The sequence below is a fragment of the Crassostrea angulata genome, chromosome 2 (genome assembly GCF_025612915.1).
Source record: "Crassostrea angulata isolate pt1a10 chromosome 2, ASM2561291v2, whole genome shotgun sequence".
Taxonomy (NCBI): Eukaryota; Metazoa; Mollusca; class Bivalvia; order Ostreida; family Ostreidae; genus Magallana; species Magallana angulata.
In genome coordinates this window covers 56,024,591-56,043,989 of record NC_069112.1, presented here as the reverse complement: position 1 = coordinate 56,043,989, position 19,399 = coordinate 56,024,591, and the positions used below count along the sequence as shown (strand labels likewise).

At 31.1% G+C, this 19,399-nt stretch overlaps 1 protein-coding gene across 1 annotated transcript in view; it reads left to right on the top strand.

Moving 5' to 3' along the window:
* Nucleotides 1-6,353, top strand: part of LOC128171555 (multiple epidermal growth factor-like domains protein 11) — a 59,725-nt gene extending 53,372 nt beyond the window's left edge. The window contains exons 13-21 of the mRNA XM_052837343.1: nucleotides 33-164; nucleotides 588-725; nucleotides 1,876-2,007; nucleotides 2,170-2,307; nucleotides 2,403-2,534; nucleotides 3,983-4,120; nucleotides 4,517-4,654; nucleotides 4,803-4,923; nucleotides 5,504-6,353. Coding sequence (XP_052693303.1) covers nucleotides 33-164; nucleotides 588-725; nucleotides 1,876-2,007; nucleotides 2,170-2,307; nucleotides 2,403-2,534; nucleotides 3,983-4,120; nucleotides 4,517-4,654; nucleotides 4,803-4,923; nucleotides 5,504-5,789 — 1,355 coding nt within the window. The 3' untranslated portion in view covers nucleotides 5,790-6,353. The remainder of the gene's footprint in view (nucleotides 1-32; nucleotides 165-587; nucleotides 726-1,875; nucleotides 2,008-2,169; nucleotides 2,308-2,402; nucleotides 2,535-3,982; nucleotides 4,121-4,516; nucleotides 4,655-4,802; nucleotides 4,924-5,503) is intronic.
* Nucleotides 6,354-19,399: the final 13,046 nt, after the last annotated feature.

The following is a 19,399-nucleotide window of genomic DNA, read 5'->3' as shown; positions in this document are numbered from 1 at the left end:
TAAATATTTTGTCGTTTTGATTTTTTTTCCAGAGTGCTCAAAGAACACATTCGGTCGTAACTGTCAGAACAAATGCAACAGGACGTGCATAACCTGTGACATAGTTACTGGAATCTGTGACAGTGGATGTCATCCCGGTTGGAAAGGAGACTATTGTGAAAACGGTATTATATCAACCCAGATTTCAGTAGAATTATGTACTTTTGTTGCATAGACAACAGTTGATTATATTCGTATGCATATTCGTACAATAATATGGATTCCATTGTCATTACTATTCATGAAATTAAATGAAGTGCAAATTTTGTGATGAAAGGATTATTGGTACATGTAAAAACAAAGGTTTCTTTGAAATGGTGAGTTTACATAATATTCTACAGAAGAGATGCTTGCAAATATCAAGAAAGCACAATTAGAAATTTGATGAATTTCGTTCAGCGTAAACACAATTCTTCCTGTTTTCATTATGCAACGATGCTTAATGAGCATTGTAATGTGTTCTTTTACTATAAAATGCCAATGTTTTGTGGCGTTATGTTTTTCAGGTTTGTATGAGAATACATATCATTATTTTTTTTTAATCCTAGCATGCGATGGCAATTTCTACGGAGCCAATTGCAGTCTACAATGTGGAAAGTGTATGAACAATACACAGTGTCACCACGCATTCGGAAATTGCATGGGTGGATGTGCCAGTGGGTTCAACGGCAGCAAGTGCGATACAGGTATTTTATACGTGGTTATATTAAGCAAAATGTTGAAAAAAAACATTCTTCAAGAAAACTAACAACAATAAACGTTTGCGCTTCCTTGTGATATAACTTTCTTATGTCTGAAAAAGGCCCTGTCACACCAAGTTGCGTTCCAACGGCGTGTTCATTGCGTTGTAAAATTCATGCATCGCCGTAGGATCGCAAGGAAAATTCAGGAAAAATTGTACAATAGCCAATGTTGGAGTTTTCGTGGTCTGGATGACAACGCACTAGAAAAGCCGTGGGAGTGCGGTACAAACGATAACAAACGCAGAAGAAACGTAAAGAGAGCGCGATGAACACAGCAACAACTCTTTGGGTCGCTGTGTAAACACAGCCAAATAAAACACAACTTGTTCAAACGCTGTGGATGCGCAGTGAGAGCGCAATAGAGACGTAGTGAGATATCAAAGAGCTTGAGATCTCTGTGCAAGCGCAATTGACATTTCTACGTCTACACTGCGATTAGCTGCGTTTCTTGAGCGCACCAACGGAGCTTTAGTTGCGCTGTTGGAGACCTTACGGCGCTGTCACGGCAACCCCCTCCGCTTCTACGACGTGTTTATCAGAATGCAGAGACGGGGTGCGTACTTTGTGCATAATCAAAGTGCGCGCCGTCGCATGGCGTTCTAAAATGTTCTAGGCGATCCCACTGCAACGATGCCGTTGCGTTGTTATGGCGCTGTAGAAGACTCTACTGAGTTTACCTTGGCGTTTTGGCGTTTTACATTATTTAAGGACGCAGTGGGATCGCCGTGAGGACCCAGCTCCGGTGACAGAGCCGTGACAGCGCCGTAAGGTCTCCAACAGCGCAACTAAAGCTCCGTTTATGTGAACGATAGGACTTCAAACTAGGGTAGATTAACTTAAGTAAGTTTAAATGTTTTTATACAGCCAATTGTTTTACCGTTTTGTTAATACTTAAAAAACAAATGATTCCGTTTCCAAAGGTCATCTACCACTCACTTGTGGAAGTAACACGTACAACGCAAGGCCTTTCACTTATCTAAATTGTCCAACAAAAATGTTACATTTGAAATTTACACCTATTGTTGAGAAAACTTTACTTAAACAAATTTGTATCATTTTATCTACACTAATTTTCCCTGTTTACTTTTTGTAGAATGCCCTGATGGTTATTTTGGTCCAAACTGTCGTGAATCATGCAACGAAACGTGCAAAAGTTGTGATAAGACCTCGGGTGTCTGTAAATACGGCTGTAAACCAGGATGGAAGGGCGACTTTTGTGAAACAAGTAATAATGATATTTGTGAAACAAGTAATAATGATATTATCTAGAAAGTTATGCTTTCATTTTCCTACATGTAAATTTTCTATATAACAATATGTTTATAATGAAACTTTTAAATAGCAGGAGAGAATTTAAGATAAATGATTTTGACGATATGCATTTCAGTTTGTGATAACCATTTTTATGGAGAAAATTGCAGTATGCCGTGCGGGAAGTGTTTAAAAAATGAGCAGTGTCATCACTTGAATGGAACGTGTTTTAATGGGTGCATGAGTGGCTTTATGGGCTCAAAATGCATAGAAGGTATCAATTGTCAGTGGTGTTGCTTCCGAGATTCAAATAACAGACAATAATGGTCATTGCTCTAAATGATTACCTCCTTCGTATTTCTTCTGTAGAGTGCCAGGATGGATATTTTGGAGAAAACTGTATTCGAGTGTGTCCTATTCAGTGCAACAGCTGTAACAAATCTTCTGGAATTTGTGATCAGGGATGTCACCCGGGATGGAAGGGGACATATTGTACAGAAGGTATGTATTGTAATCAGTCATTAGGCTATTAGGTTATTCAATTAATAAACATAAGTATTAAAGTTATGACACTGTCTAATGCCTGTAAGCAGCAAGTATGAAATTTATATTGTCTGAAACAAACGCAGAGATAGACACATACATATACACACTTTTACTTTCTTCATTATCCTTTTCCATTCGTATTTAAAGCAATTGAATAGTAAAACTCGAAAAAAAATCAAGTCAACGAATCTCAAGATGGCAAAAATGTTTATTATAAGGTGACTCATTGTATTGAATGTCTAGTTGTATTGTCGATTTGATCATTTTTTTGCGCTTAAGCTAGCCAACATGATAGAAAAAGAGTCTTATAACCTTACAATTAGCTGGTCGCGTAAAATCTCAATGCAGCATATCTGTATATAGAGCATTTTACAAGCTTTGATATTTTTTTTTGTATTTACGTATTCGATCAGCTGTTTTTTCCGGATGATTTTAGTCTAACAATTTCGCAGCGTAATGAATTATAAATGTATTTCTTGAGAATATATATTGGCCTTATATGATTAAAATAGTTTTCATTTAAAGTCCTTATGAAAAAATTTTTTATCAAAATGCGCCAACCAAAACATTCAAATACCTACAAGACACGCTGTATAATCTGAAACTGTAATAATGACAATAAAAGTTAGAATATAAATATCAGAACAAAACTATAATAGAATAGATAATGCTGAAAATACATTAATAATTCAGCTAAACACCACTAAACATAAGTAAGACATAAAGATCAATTTAACATTATGTGCACAATTTAAACTCTTAAAAATGTAAATATTTTATATTATTTATGTCGAACATTCGATAACAAGGTTTTTGATCTGATTTACTGTATTCAGGGTTATTTTTGTTCTGTGTTATTTTTGTCCTTATACTCTCACAAATGGTTTCCCCAGTCTTGATTTCTTTACTACCCTTTATATTAATACAGTTATCCAAAAATTGTTTTTGATTCGTTCAGTCTTAATTATTCTGCTTAGAGCATAAGGGGCGAAGATAAAACATGGGGATTAATTCCCGGTATACCGTATTATGTTTTAATGTATTTTCTTAAAGTGAACTTGCGTATAATGACAGTGGAGTCTTGCAACTTTTTTCATGCGCAGTTATTCAAAGCTTTCGGGGATTTTATTCTATTTCAAGTCAGAAATAAATACAGGACAAGATATTGTTATACGACTGGTTTCAAATGTGTAATTTGAAGGCATAATATATACTTACATATGACCTTAAGGATCTTCATTTTCTACGTAAAGGACAAACAGTACTAAGTTTTAACGTTTCTTTCTGCCGTAGAACACTTTTTAAACAACTAATGCAAAATTAAAGCAATAAAAACAACAAAGAAGCAAAAAATGAAAAATACTAAATTCATCTTTTAATTGCATTAACTTTTTTATTCATAGAATGTGATGGTGGGCTTTACGGAGTGAACTGTGGCATGCCATGTGGACACTGTCTTAATAACCAACAATGTCATCATCTAAACGGAACATGTGTAACTGGATGTGACCCAGGGTACATTGGAAATACTTGCACTGAAGGTACAAAACTTTGATTTACAATTCATCGTCGTTTTAAATAATGTTTCGCGCTAAACAACATATTATAAATTTCAAAATGTAGAATAAAATATCAAAGTAAGGTAATTGCAGAAGGAATCATATTTTAAATCTAATAGCAATGTAATGTTAATCTAATATAAAAAAAAATATTTATTTATTTTAATAAAGTCTCAAATCTTTTATTTTCCAAGACCTATGCGTTTCTGTAAAAGTGTATACTATTGAAGATCGTGATATTTGGTCAATAGCAATTTATATTTAAGTTAAGTCATATTTCGATTAAAACACATTGAAATTATAATTTACACATGTCCTGAAAATTGTCAATTTATGATAAATGACCATTTGAGTTTCTTTTGAAATTTTTCTTAATAGCTTGCAGTAACAACACGTATGGACTCCTTTGTTCGTTGACTTGTGGTAACTGCGTTGACAAACAACAATGTCATCACGTGACCGGAAAATGCCCAGAAGGATGCGCTGTAGGATTTCAAGGAGAAAAGTGTGACAAAGGTAGTTTTATTTTGCACTTTATTAACAAAACATTATGATCTTTTCATATAACATGAAAGCATTTAAACATTGACATTTTTAACATGTTGACGTCAAGTTTTTAATTATATGCTGAGATTTTTTTCAATTTTTTAAATGTTACTTACAGTACAGTGTACAGTTCAGTGTCTCCAACCGTCAGCAGAGCCAGCTGACCATCCCTCCACTACTTACATTTTGTCTGCATTGCTCGCCGTCTGTGCCATCGTTATCATTTTTCTCACCTTAAGGTAAGATCATTGCAATAACATATAATTAATATCAAATAAAATTCAAAGCTTATGAATGTGGAAAAAGCTAAGTTAATCAAAAATGCTTTAAAGCAATCTAAAAGTTCATGAAGTGATTTTTTTTAAATACTGTGTTAATAGGTGAAGTTATCTGTTTTATATCTGTTTTAGGTTTGTTTTAAGGATTTTTGTATATTTTTGTCAGACTTTCCTAAGGTTGTTTTTAAATTTAATTTACCAATAACAATATTAAATTTTTGTTGCAGTTTCCTCTGCAATTATTATAAGATTTCAAACATTATGTTTGAAATCTCCTGTATATAAATGTGTTTCCTTTAATGTAAAAAGATTGATATCTATTTGATTCGTGTCACTAGCTTTTATTTACATGAATGGTATATGGTGTTGTGTAATCAAATGCTTAAACATTAAATTCATACAAAGCGGTAATGTCCTCTTCTTTTATAACCCAACTCCTTGGACTTAATCAGAATGTTTATCATCAACTCCGTTCATATCAGCTCACTGCTATTGCTTTCTTAATGAATTATATTGAATATAAATATATATATTTCACCAGATTATGCAAACACGAACAATGTTATAAGTGCCATCAGCATAAGCAACCGAAAGACGATAAACCTGTAGACACAGCACCATCTGCAACTGGTCACGACGTCAACGTTGATGACGGTACGGCATACCAGGAGCTCACCGAAGTCACCAATCAACCACAGAGAAGTGATCTTGGTCACACCGCCGTCAACCCTGATTGTTACGTCAACGTTGAGGGAGATACCTCAGCGTATCAGGTGCTAGGAGAAGTCACCCAGCCGTCTCTCTATGATACGCCTTTCCAGAAATAAGCAATTTGTACGTTAATGCAGATGGGTGCAAGATTTACAAAAAACTCCTTACAATATTGCTAATTTTTTAATCGCAATAATGCAGATATAAACCAATTGTTCATTTTGTTGTATACACAACACGCTGCATAACAAAGCAAAGGTTTTGGAATCCGAGAAATGTATAAACATTTTTATATCAATTTTTTCTCTGCTTATTTTTAGTTATTGTAAATGAATGGAAATTGTGGGGATTTTTCACCCAGTAACTGTTGTCCTTGTTTTGTCTTAGTAACACGTATTTTATGAAGTTTTTTTTTTTTAAGTTCGGGGCGAATTGAAGGTAGGTTGTCATAAACACCGGTATTACAATCTTAAGGTAAAGCTACATATAGTTGAGGTTTATACCTGAGTCATCAGCAGTTATTATTGCATTGCTTGCACATGTGCTTCTAAATATATATGTAATTTATAAAAATCAGTATTTGTTTTCGCATTTCAACATACTATAATATGTGCTCACCCTGTTTTGATTCTACTTGCGTTTTTTACAGCAGAATCCACATCAATGTATATAACTTCTGATCAACCTCATTATGTGATATATATATATATATATATATATATATATATATATATATATATATATATATATATATATATATATATATATATATATATTAAAGGTATACAATACACAGTAAAACTGTAATGGCGTGCGACAAGTTCTCGTCAAGTACCTTTTCTTGCCAGTGCATTGTTACGTCATTTTTCGAATATTATTTTATGTGTTGATAAAATGACGTATCAATGCACTGGCGAGAAATGGTACTCGGCGAGAACTGGTCGCATGCCAGTATGATTATTAGCATGCAGTGAGTGGCATTTTATTTCATAGACGAAATCTGGTGAAATGTATTTTTAAATAGATTTATTATTAACTCGTTACTGACGTTTGGATTTTCAAAAAGTCGTTTTTTGTCATCATAGATATTTTCACAATTTCATTTTCATTATTTTCCAGTTTATATAATTTTTAAGCATGATAAAACATCACATATGTAAAAGTTTATTGGTTTGTATTTGCAATGATGTTGAAGGTCATATATACACTCAAGATTTCATTTTTATCCAATGCAATTTTGTTTTTATTTACTGTCATAGTAATAGTAATTTCATAATGTCATAGTAAAGTTATATCCTTTTGAAATACTTTTTTACATGATAAAACTAATGTTCTTTACCTAAATGTTTTTTTCTCAATTATTATCATATTGTTTCTTTCAGACATAGAACTTTGAAGATATTTATTGACATAAATGAATTACTTCATGACAATACTTTATCTTGGTTTTAATATTTATCTATTACTTTGATACATTACTGTGTTTTCATCATTGTTTTATTCTATGTTTAATTTACAATTTTTTAAATGTTCATGTGTTCTTAATTTAATAAACTCTATATCCTGAACCTGAATATTGCTTAAAATAATCATAAATCCGTTTAGCAAAAATTACTGAATTTAAAGTCAATGTTATTCAGCAACATGCATTTTAACCAGTTTCTCAATATTACACACTCCTTATTGAAATACCTAATACATATTTTTGAGATCTTGAATTTGTTTCAAGTCCATAAGAAAGGTATTGCACGCGGCATCATAATACTATTTTTATTTATTTTGAAATTATTCTGACCAATCTGAATATTCTAGCAATATAAAAGGTTCTTCATGTTTGACTTTTATTTCAGAAGTTATTGCGTCCAATTAAACACCTAGAGGTCTCGAAATCGCAAAAAGTAACTGAAACAAATAGAAAACGTAACATATTTTTCCTATTTTTGCAAACTTTATTTCACTTGAATGAAAACCAGATATTCGGTAAGTTGTATGAATTTATTTCGGCCTAATCACTTTTCGGTGTGTTTTTTAATACACATGATCCAGATAGCTCGGAGTGTTTTTTATTCTATTTATAAGATGCCAATCAGCTTACTATATCCTTTCGGTGGTTGTTCGTCATCGTTGTCATCCGACCCACTTACTACAGTCTGAAAAAAAGACAACATTTTTAAATGTTTTTGTTCATTTCAAGTTACTTAATTTCTGTGTAGCACTATTAACTCAGCATGAATAACTGATGACCTCTCAATAAATCATAAAGTATGGTAGACGTTCATTACCCTATCACGCCTCCGATTATACATATTTTCTTGAAAAAAAAATTATCAAGAAAAATCACGATCAAATGTTTTATGTAAAGCTATTGAATACATATGATACAATTGTATCTTCATTTTTCTGTTAGGTTTCACACAAACATAAAATTTAATTCTACAACGATTATCGTAAATTCCAGTTTCAATTTATGTCAATGTTCTTTGCATAATTTTTCAACGTGGAGGATATTTCATTTTATAACGTACATAAAGTTTAACCCTATTTGTATTTTTGCAAATTACAAATCGAAGGCATCATTAACTAATAAACAGGAACTATTTTGGAAAATGTTGCTTGAATAGTAAAAATTAAAGACATTTGCAGAAATTAATGGTTAATTGCTAATGCCGCGCTGTAAGCACAACATCGCTATATTAAAGTTTGTGTGATCTGTGCGACCATGCAGCCGGTATTGCATAACAATGAATAACCTGTAAATTTAGTATCTATTGATCAGGAAATAACCCAAACAAAATCAACCCCAAAAGTATGATGGGGACAAATGAAATTAATCCTAAAATGTCAATATTTTAAATTTATATATCTTAACTATCTGGGGAAAAAAATCATATTAAATTTGCAAAAAATTACACTATCAAGACGTTTTTAATGATTAAAAAAATCACATATAATCATATGTCGGCGTACTTAATATATTCTAGGTTTTTAATTATTTATTGTAATTGGACATTATACACTGGGCAAGTTTCTAAAACTTTGCATGGTTTAGAAATTTTAAAATCAAATAAATCTGAATTAATAGCTAAAATTAACAATCTACAATTATCATATATAACAGCCAATCAGGAAAGGTCTACCCCGAAATATGACGTGATTCATACAGTTTTGGTCTCCATTTTCTTGTTTAATCGATTTGAAAAGCAGATGACTGAATTTGGAGTATGATTTTTAATGAAATTTCAGAAACGGTTGTATCGTGATTCGTGTAAATGATGCACAAGTTTACACAAAAAAGTAGTAAGTGGCGAAACGAATTTATTTTTTACCTATTAATTTTATATGAATCGCTGCAAGAAAATCCTGACAGGTAAGAAGGTCTAAAAAAAAATCAAAATGGCTACTGTGACAATTTTTTTTATTGTTATAGTACTTGGAATAATCTTATTGTAAAAAAGAAATATTTCTAACGTTAGATGCCTGTGCTTGTTATCGGTATACAAATGTTAACTTTGTTCGGTAATTCATCAGTTTGAGAGTTTTCGGAGTTTCCATAAACCTTGTATAACAGATACCGTCCGACTTATAGATTTTCCCTTTGATCACAAAATAAATAAATATAACGATTTAAATTATATGACTAAATATAGTTGTTTTGATTTTCCCGGTTAGTTGTATTTTTTTTTTTTTTCTTTGGGGTATTATTTTACATAATATACCGTTGTGTCAATTTTCTACAATCATGAAGAACAGTCCCGGTCGGGATTTAGCAAAATTATGACAAAGTATCTGGCAATTGCAAAAAGCCGAACTTTAGCATACTACATGTAGATTGAAACAACTAATTCAAACTCATAATTTTTAGAACATAATGGAGGAAAACGTGAACAATTACAAATTCAAACTTTCAAGACCCCGCCTTTCAGTACTCTCAGTACTTTGATCTACCCAGAGAGACTGTGGTCGATCACGGTCTTTTTATTGTACTGCCTTTCATGTAATTTGGAATAAGAGTTTAACAACACAGTCAGTTAAATAGTTTCATTTTTATGGCCACGAATGCTAGTACACACTTATCCTAGTTTATCCTTATAAAGTAATAGATGGATCTGCTCTCGTGATAATATTGTCTGTACAAGCTGTCGTGGTCAATAAAGCTGACTCTAATCTGCGTTGGTAAATTCTTATACCAAAATTAAAACATATAGAAGGCAGCGCGTTCTTTTACTTATACATGTTTACATAACATTCCTCTCAAGTTAAGGTGTTTTAATGTTAAGATTTCCTGAACGGGTGTTTAGTTCAGTTTTAAAAGTTCAGAATCAACTCTAAAATACTATGTTTTATAACAAACATGTATAATACAAGGCACAAAGTAATATAAAAATCATTATAGATTCTAACAACAAAGTCTTCTATACATTCAACTCAACCAGTTTTTCAAAACCCTAAGCTCTGCAATTGATAATTATTTAATGTCAAGTTTCAGAAATAATTAATAAAACTAATGAATTAGAGTGTATCCACAACTCCCTAAAAAGCTCCCATTAAAACATGCGCGCGCATCAGGAAGCCAGGTTTTATCTGGCGGCCTCCAAATCATTATGTGGCGGCCGCCAGATAATTATGTGGCGGCCGCCAGATAATTATGTGGCGGCCGCCAAATAATTATCTGGCGGCCGCCAGATAAAATATTTTTCCTACTTGGCACCAACGGGCTTCCGTACGTTATAAACGGGGAAAACAGGGTTTTAAAAAAAGTGTTGTTGTCATTATTAGAAAATCATCGCTAAACAATTTGTATTTAACCGTGAACACCGTTAGGTAATCTTTAAATTAAGTATCATTTTAAACCATGTACGTAATTTTCTACACGATAATGATAAATTTTAAATAAATGATATAGTTCAACTTACTGTAAGAGCTGCCAGTAAGAATAATTGTACTATCCTCTGCATGATTCACACACGACACACGTAGGTTATCATTTGATTCAAAAGTAATGGAGCTTATATACATATATATCAATTTTCCTAACTAATGAAATCTCAAAGGAATAAAAGTCAACGCTCTTAAGGTAATACAAAACAGATAAGCTAAATTTTGCCTATAATTCAATTTTTCTAAAAATTTTATATTTTTTTCTATGGAATGAAATCTTTTAAAGAATTAAAGAAGATATTACTAAATTACTAAATTTTAAACAATATAAATATAATAAAATTAAAATTTTCTAATACAGAACATCCCTTAATACTCTTTAAATTTTACTCCTGTAGGAGTTATGTTTGGTTTATTTAACTAATTTGGATGTAAAACATTCCGCCTGAATTGTACTGATTTTAACATATTACATTAGCGTGTGTTTTACACATGAAATAGTATACTTTAAAATAAGTAAAATTTAATGAGGCGATAGATATTCTGATTGTTTATGAAATTTCAATTCTGGAATAAATAAAGAGATGAATTATTAGTAAATTGAAATTAGATGGTCTTCAAGTATCTAAAACAAAGCGTTATCATTTATGCAATGTTCCAAAAATCTTTATCATCGGAAGGAGGGAGCTACTCATACTGTTGAAAAAATCTGTCAAATTATATCACAGATATAAAACTCTGTGTACAAATCAAAAAAATTGTAAGCTTGAAATCAAAACGTTAAAAAAACAAGTTTGATGTTTCTTTGAAGAATATTTATTTGCCTTTTATTACGGAAGGTATTGTAGGATTGTCAACTCGTTTTCTTTAGTTCTGAAATCTATACTCACTGTATCGTTTCTGGCAGAATTTTTGACAGATCTAAAGTTCCGTTGTTTTGAATTTTTTTGCGTTACCTCCCAAACATCCGCAGTCAAACGTTTACAGGTGCGCGTTTTGTAGTCGTAAAAATATCTTATGCACCCATTGTTACAAGTCCCTATATCAGAGGGCGATCTGCATATATCTCTCCCTATTTCAAAAATATTTTAAGTGATTAGCAATGTGCATGAAATGAAATATCAACATATAGCAAATAACGTTTGGGTTGTAAAACATATTATTACATAATCCTAGTAAAGTTCACATTTTTTTCAATAAATGGCTGATCATTCTACTGCATTTATAAAACAAAGCTTTTCAAAGTTTAGATATTTAACGCTCATGTATCATATTTTGCAATTTATCTTGCACAAGAAATGTAGAAATATGTAAATAATAATAACCTAAATAACAAAAGAGCGAATTCTTTAAGCAACTTTCATTAGGACTCTGTCTTTAATTATGTTGAAACAAAAAGCAAACCTTGTTCTTCTTTGTAATCTTCAATAAATGATAAATCTACATGTGTTTGGATAAATCTATAAAGAACGGGTAAAAATGTTAAGACCTGCATATCATTTTGTTTATAGCCAATGTATATACCGTATATCTGGTAATTTTTCGAGGATCTGATTTTCGGGGTTTTTCGCGAACTCTTATAAATTGAAAAAAAATGAATGCGCTGAAATTATATCCTACATCATTTTCTATAAGAAACTTTTTAAATCGCAAGTGATAACAGATACAAATTGATAATGTCACAGATTTTTTCCTATTTTTGCAAACTTTATGTCACTTGAAAAAAAAACGGATAAACGGTGAGTTGTATGAAGTTTTTGTGATCGGCTTCGGCCGATCACAGTTGTGTCCATATGAGGCATCCGGCAAATTTAACTATTTGCGCACGCATTGCGCCTTGCAGTGTTTTATTTACTATGCAATGACAACCTTTTTTAAATTTATAAATAGACGTAGATTACTATAAACGTTACTCTTATCATTTTTCCTGAAAATAAAACATTTATAGGGTTACATACATAATGATTCAAATCACGTTTTTTTCACATATGCGTAGGAATGTTAGTCGGAAGTATGATTCGCCTACTAAGTGTAAAGTTCATTCATGCCTTGCCATATTTCGGAAATCATTAAAAAGGTGTTATAAAGATATTTTACTGCATGTAGTGTATATTATATTAACGGAGTTGACCAATGGTATTTCATGCCGATCATTCCTTGAAAAGGAGTACTTGTTTTTCGGCCTAATCACTTATCGACGTGTTTTCAATACACATGATCCGGATAGCTCGGTGTGATTTCAATCTATTTATAAGATGCCAATCAGCTTGCCATATCCTTAAGGTGATTTTTGGTCGTCATCAGTGTCATCCGACCCACTTACTACTGTCTGAAAAAAAGATCACATGTTAAAATGTTTTTGTTCATTTCAAGTTACTTATAATTTCTTTGAGCACTATTTACTTAGCATGAATGTATGGCTGATGACCTAAGTTTAACTTTTGCAATCCAAATCTAAATCATTCACACTCAATAAAGCATAAAGTATTGCAGACGTTCATAACCCTATCACGCGTGCGATTATACATGTACATATTTACACGAAAAAATTCTTTTCAAGAAAATCACGATGAAATGTTTTATATAAAGCTATTGAATATATATGATACAATTGTATCTTCATTTTTCTGTAAGGTTTCACACAAGCATAAAATTTAATTCAACAACGATTACTGTAAATTGCAGTTTTAATTTATGTCAATGTTCTTTGCATAAACGTGGAAGATATTTCATCTTATAACGTACAGGAAGTCTAACTACATTTGTTTTTTTATTTTTTTATGAAATACCGCCCCATGCATTCGTTCCCCGGAAAACTAGAAGATCTACAATAAAATATGTTTCTAGTTTGTTAACATTATATGTTTGGGCTTGTAATCATACTTGATTTTGATATTAACTACAAACCTATCTCTAGATCTTTCTACAAGTGGTTTGAACTAGTCTACTACATAATTTCCCAGTTAAAGGTATATCTCATAGGTAATGCTATATTTTATTATTGAAACATCACTGCAAGTTAGTGTATAGTTGGCCAGGTATTTTCAGAAAAACTTTTTGTTAGTAATTATTTTAGAATAATTATGAAAAAATGATTAGAATGATTATATAGATTTTCATAATAATAAATCGGTCATAAAGAAAACAAATATTTTGTTCATTGTCTATTTCATTTAGTTTTAAAAAGGTTTTCCAAGACAAATTGTATTTAGTTTTACATCATTTAAATAGGCGTCGAGATGTATGGCTGTAACTCCCAATTAATAACGTGAACATTGCTTTAAGTTTGAAAAGTCCAATTATCAAATTAATAATCTTTCTTTTCATTGCTTTTGGAGTTGTCCTTTCATAGCTTTTGTTATAGTTGTGGTAACATTTCCTGGTAACGTCCCTTCCTTTGTACAACCAGACAGCCTGACACGGACAGACAGCCATGGAAAGAAAGAAAGAAAGAAAGAAAGAAAGAAAGAAAGAAAGAAAGAAAGAAAGAGAGAGAGACAGACAGACAGATAGACAGACAGACAGACAGACAGACAGACTAGAAATCAGACATGTATTTTCGGTGACTACATAAATATTGGATTCTTGATACTTACACACATGTTACTTTTTGGATATCTAGGACAGGATTGGCGCTTGCGAACTCCAGATCTACAAAACAGCGATCTTGGACAATCTACCAAAAAGGATTACTTCATTAATTATATGACACTTGTCTAAAAATCTTAATAACAACTCTTAGGAATTTTCCAAATTATAACGCATTTCTACTAATTTTTTCTGTCAAGCTTTGAATAATTGACACGGTAAATCAAAACAGACAAAAAATTAGAACTAAAATAATACACTCTTTTTTTTTATTGCAGCATCATATATATTTACATGTGTGTTTGTTGTAGCTTTTTTATATAAAACTTAATCTTATTCAAATCTCTTTAATTAATAGTCTAAGGTTCAAAACAAAAATTTAAATGACTTTAAATCTAATCAAATTTTACATGTACTTTTGTCTTGATTTAAATAGCTTAATTACATGCCATTTGACGAGGAGAAGCATTCAAATAAGGAATATTATAATAATTTAAATTTAAATAAATTTACGTTTTTAAATTCCTTGTGACTACATCCCATTTCCAAAAATTCCCTTATTATATTTTCTTTTCCAACCAAGTTTCAATACAACCTTAGAAATCATGAATTATAGCTTTAGTACTCACTTTTTGGTTTCTTGCACACTTTACGGCAGAGAGACTTAGATTAAGTTGTTTGCATTTCCTCCACATCAACTGTACTTGAACTTCATGCACGCTTTCTTTTTCCTGTCATAGTTATAACGTATGCATGCCTCTCCACATTTTCCAACCTTTCGGGGCAGTCTGCACGCTACTCTTGCTGACATCATGTAATTTACATAAAAAGTTTACGTAGATATTAATGAACCCAAATAAATACTGCATTCACATTTTTGCTATAGTTATGAAAAATTTTGAAATGGTTAATAGAGAGTGTGGCTTAAAATAACCAAAGTGCTTTCAATTTGAAATTAAATTTCGCAGCATTTAAATAGTAGGATTAAAACTTGTTACACAATGTTTTTTTCTAGAAATGAATAAACAATTGACGACTGATGGAGGAGTTATAAGATCATCATTGCTATAGCCATTTCCAGAGTTAGAACGTCTTACCGGAAGAGTAGCGATACCGACGGCCGCCAGATTCGCAGACTACTACCCGCGATAAAGAAGAGCAGATTCTATTTCAATATGTATGTTGTAAAGAAGCTGGCATTAATATTTACCTTTTCGTCCCTTTTCAACTTTACCCCTAAACAATAAAGATTATTTCTTCAAATGGTCGACTTCGAGTTTCGGGCCAACAATTACTGCGTTTGATGTTCTTTCTCGGATAAAAAAAAACTCATTTCTATCAGAAAATGTTTAGTTTCTAAGTTAATATTCATATTCAATGTCAGAAGAGTTTTACTTTTTTTAGAGATAGTTCCCATTTACTAATTATGATCATGAAAACAAATATTGATATGAAAGAAGACTTAAAACATCTGTCTATTTGTCCTTTAACCAAAAAAAAATACTAAATATGAATTAATCGAAATGTTAACTTTTTCTTAAAATTGAAACAAAGTAATGAAGACTTTAATCTTTATTTAAGTTTTTAGTCCATAAGTTTTAGTCCATAAGTAGTGTCGTTTACTGAAATTTATTTTATCAAATTAATTCAGTACATAAAGAGTGAACTTCATTTAATTTGATAAATAAATTTCAGTAGACGACAGTACGTATACTTAGCATCACAATTTCAGAGAATACTGTGTCATCAATTTCTATGCGAATTGAATTTAGCTTGGTGAATATTAAAGGACACGAATATGTTAAAAATTAAATAAAGAATATTTGAGACGATCGTTTTTATTTTATTATTATAATTGATCGATTTTACTACAATTCATATGATTTTCATTAAAATAGTTTTGAATAAGATTTAAAATGCAATTTTAAAGGTAAAATTCGTCTTTTATATCTTCTGCAGAACATAACATACAAAATATATTATTTAGTACCTTCCTCTTAACCCACTCTTTTCTATATTGATTATATATAGGAAGAACACTACAGATTAACTGAATTGATTATATAAAGTGTAACGTGACGGACTTGTCAATGAAATTAAAACAATAGTTCTATTTACAGTTTATTTACATATTTACACATATACACTACAAGAGCAAAATACATCACTAATGATGAACTTAAATATCTGTCCTCTTCAAGTCCTACTCTCCGACTCCCCCTCTCTTTCTCTCGTTATCATGTTTACTCCCCCCCCCCAGGGTTTCTCAGCCATAAATCACCCATCATAGCGCACCCTGGCTAGAGAGAAAATAAACAATTAAACTAATGATCCCCCTTTTCCCACAGGTCTGATAAGACATCAGAGACCTACCAGCTGCACAGACGGATGACATATTAATTGTTTCCCATGTGTCTTTTGTTTTGAGTACATTACTTATGCAGCCCTAATTGTATTGCAAACTCTCACAAGAGGTTTTAAATTACACCACAAACTGCTTTTTAACATCCCTCCTTGATTCGTATAACGGCGGTTGCATGGGATGTGATGTGATGATAGAAGTTCGAAAGAACATTGTTATGTAAGTACAACTGATATGATTCTAATGCTTTAATTTGTATGTTCTGGTTTGCTTTGGGTGCTACCAGGTTAATTTCTTTAATAGTATTCTTTTTTTACTTTTTTGTACTAATGAATTAAGTTTGCAACAATATTATAAGATTTTTTAACCGAGTCAGGTTTGTTCTATCAATTGATTATTCGGCGATCGAATTCATAAAAGTCTACTGATCTAACTACACTTTAATCTATAGATTTAAAATAACGCTATAATAATTGAATGATGATAATAAGAATAAAGCCAATACACATATACACTATTAATTTTTATTTAGTTTGTTTTAATGCACTTTTTTTATCTGAATCTTATAATTAATCTATATCGCGATTATTTTTACAAGAACGATTATTTGTTATAATTGATTGATAGGTTTAGGACTGAGTTTTTTCATAAGTGGAAGAAATAGACCTTTATTTCTTCATTTATTATTTACATCATTCATCATGTTCTAATCTACACGTCAATGTTGTAAATCCGTTATCAATCACAATATCACGTATTTACATGTATTTTAATTATCAGTAACATTGAGCTAAGTGTTTATAAAATGGAAAAAAAGATAGCTTTGTAAATAAAAAAAATCTTACATTAAAAGAGCTAATGTAGTGTCAGTACACTAAATGTAACAGGAATTCATGAAGGAAGTACTTAGATTGTATTTTCTGGCTTGAGTTGTGCACTTGTTTGTTTGAAAGTAGTTGTCGTCTTTGTTGCAATTATAATTCTCGTGGCTAAGTACTGTTTATGAGAGTTCTTAAATCTACAGTTCTGAATTATTCCTTTAAATGACAAACACTTAACATACTTTGTACAAATATAGAAATGCATCAGGAATTTAAAAAGAACTAAATAAAGATTTGATATTCATAAGTATCCTGCAAAAACAAGACAGTTGTTTGATGACTTCGTTTATATAAATAATCATCTAGGGCAATCTTGAGACAATTAATGATAAATGTCGAAAATTAAGATTTGATTAAAGCAGAGTTTTAATGAAACTTTTATTTCATTTTTTTTAGTATGCGCAAACTATATATACCGCACCCGTTTTTTTAAACATGTGTTTGTTGGATTGAAAACCTCATGTAATCTATGGCTAGTTCTTTCGATAATGTAACCCTAAGGGTTTTATTTTTTTTAATTTATTTATTACCTAAATGAAATTAATATTCGTAAACTATTGTTGATATATAGGCGCCATATTATTTTCTTCTGATTTTAATTATTATTTCTTAAATGTTACATATAGCCATATTTGTATCAAATGAAGACATCAAAGTGCAAGATAGAAATAAATGTGTGTGTGTGTGTGTGTGTGTGTGTGTGTGTGTGTGTGTGTGTGTGTGTGTGTGTGTGTGTGTGTGTGTGTGTGTGTGTGTGTGTGTGTGTGTGTGTGTGTGTGTCATATTTACACAGAAATTAAATGGCATTGACTGGTCACTAGCAGTAGTATACATAAATAATTTTTTATAAGAATAAAAACTTTAATTATCTTTTTTATATTTTCAGGTTTTAATAATGGTGTCTATTGTTTTCGGCAATTGTCAAAATATGTTTAAGACAATTCTTTGTCTCAGCTTCTGGTTTTCATCAAGCTTTGCTTACGGTGAGTATAGAACATATTAACAATGCTGGAATATCATAATATCTGTACTTGTTTGAATCTATAGACAATTGCTACCTTTGATTTTTATTGGTTTTTTTTATTGACTTAAAAATAGAGAAAAAATGTGTTTGTGTTCTTTTTCTCTTGAAATGTGTTTCTTTGTGCTGGTCTATATTCTAGTTGTGAAAAAGGTACATGTAAATAACAACTGGACATACACAGGAAATGTATTGGACAAGGTTATTGATGATAAGAGAGAATGACTGCATTTAAGGACGTTTTAAAAATTGCGACCAAATTAATTTTAAAAATGATCATATTTCTTTTAATTGTAGAAATTTTGAAACCAAACTTTACGTAATTTCCTTTGTTAAATCGTTGTACATCAATGTAAGGAAAAAAATAATTAGAGTATATTAACAAAACTCTCTTGACAAAAACATATTTTTATGTTGCACATTCAAAACGTTAAAGACAGAAATAAAAAAAAATAAAAAAAATAATATAATGTTAACTAATATATACATGTGGTAATGGTAATTTAAAGGTGCAGGAAACTTTAAAAAACATGTTGTACAATAAATCAATTAATTAGCATCTACTTTGATTGTAAATCGTATTAACTTACAGTTGTTTTATTTGGGACAATGAATATATCAAGTTAATCGATCGCTGAATTTTAATGTCCCGCCTCCATGAGATCTGCCATTGGAACTTTAATCTATGACGTCACACCATCTATTCCGGTTTGTTTTATCAACATTGCATCAGTATACGAAAAACATTATATTTGCTCTAAATGAAAAGTTCTAGAAAATTTGAAACAATATTGATCTGAAACCTTTTTTTTAAACCCTTGACTTTCCACTGAATTACAAACCAACCTCAAATGAAAAATGTTCGTTGAAATCGTTTAAAAACGTTATTGTCAGAGAAAACTCCGCGTAGAAATGGACATTGTCAACAAATGCCAAGTATCTTAGAAAATGTTTGCTGTCGTTATTTCGACTTTAAAGAATGTATCTTGAGCATCC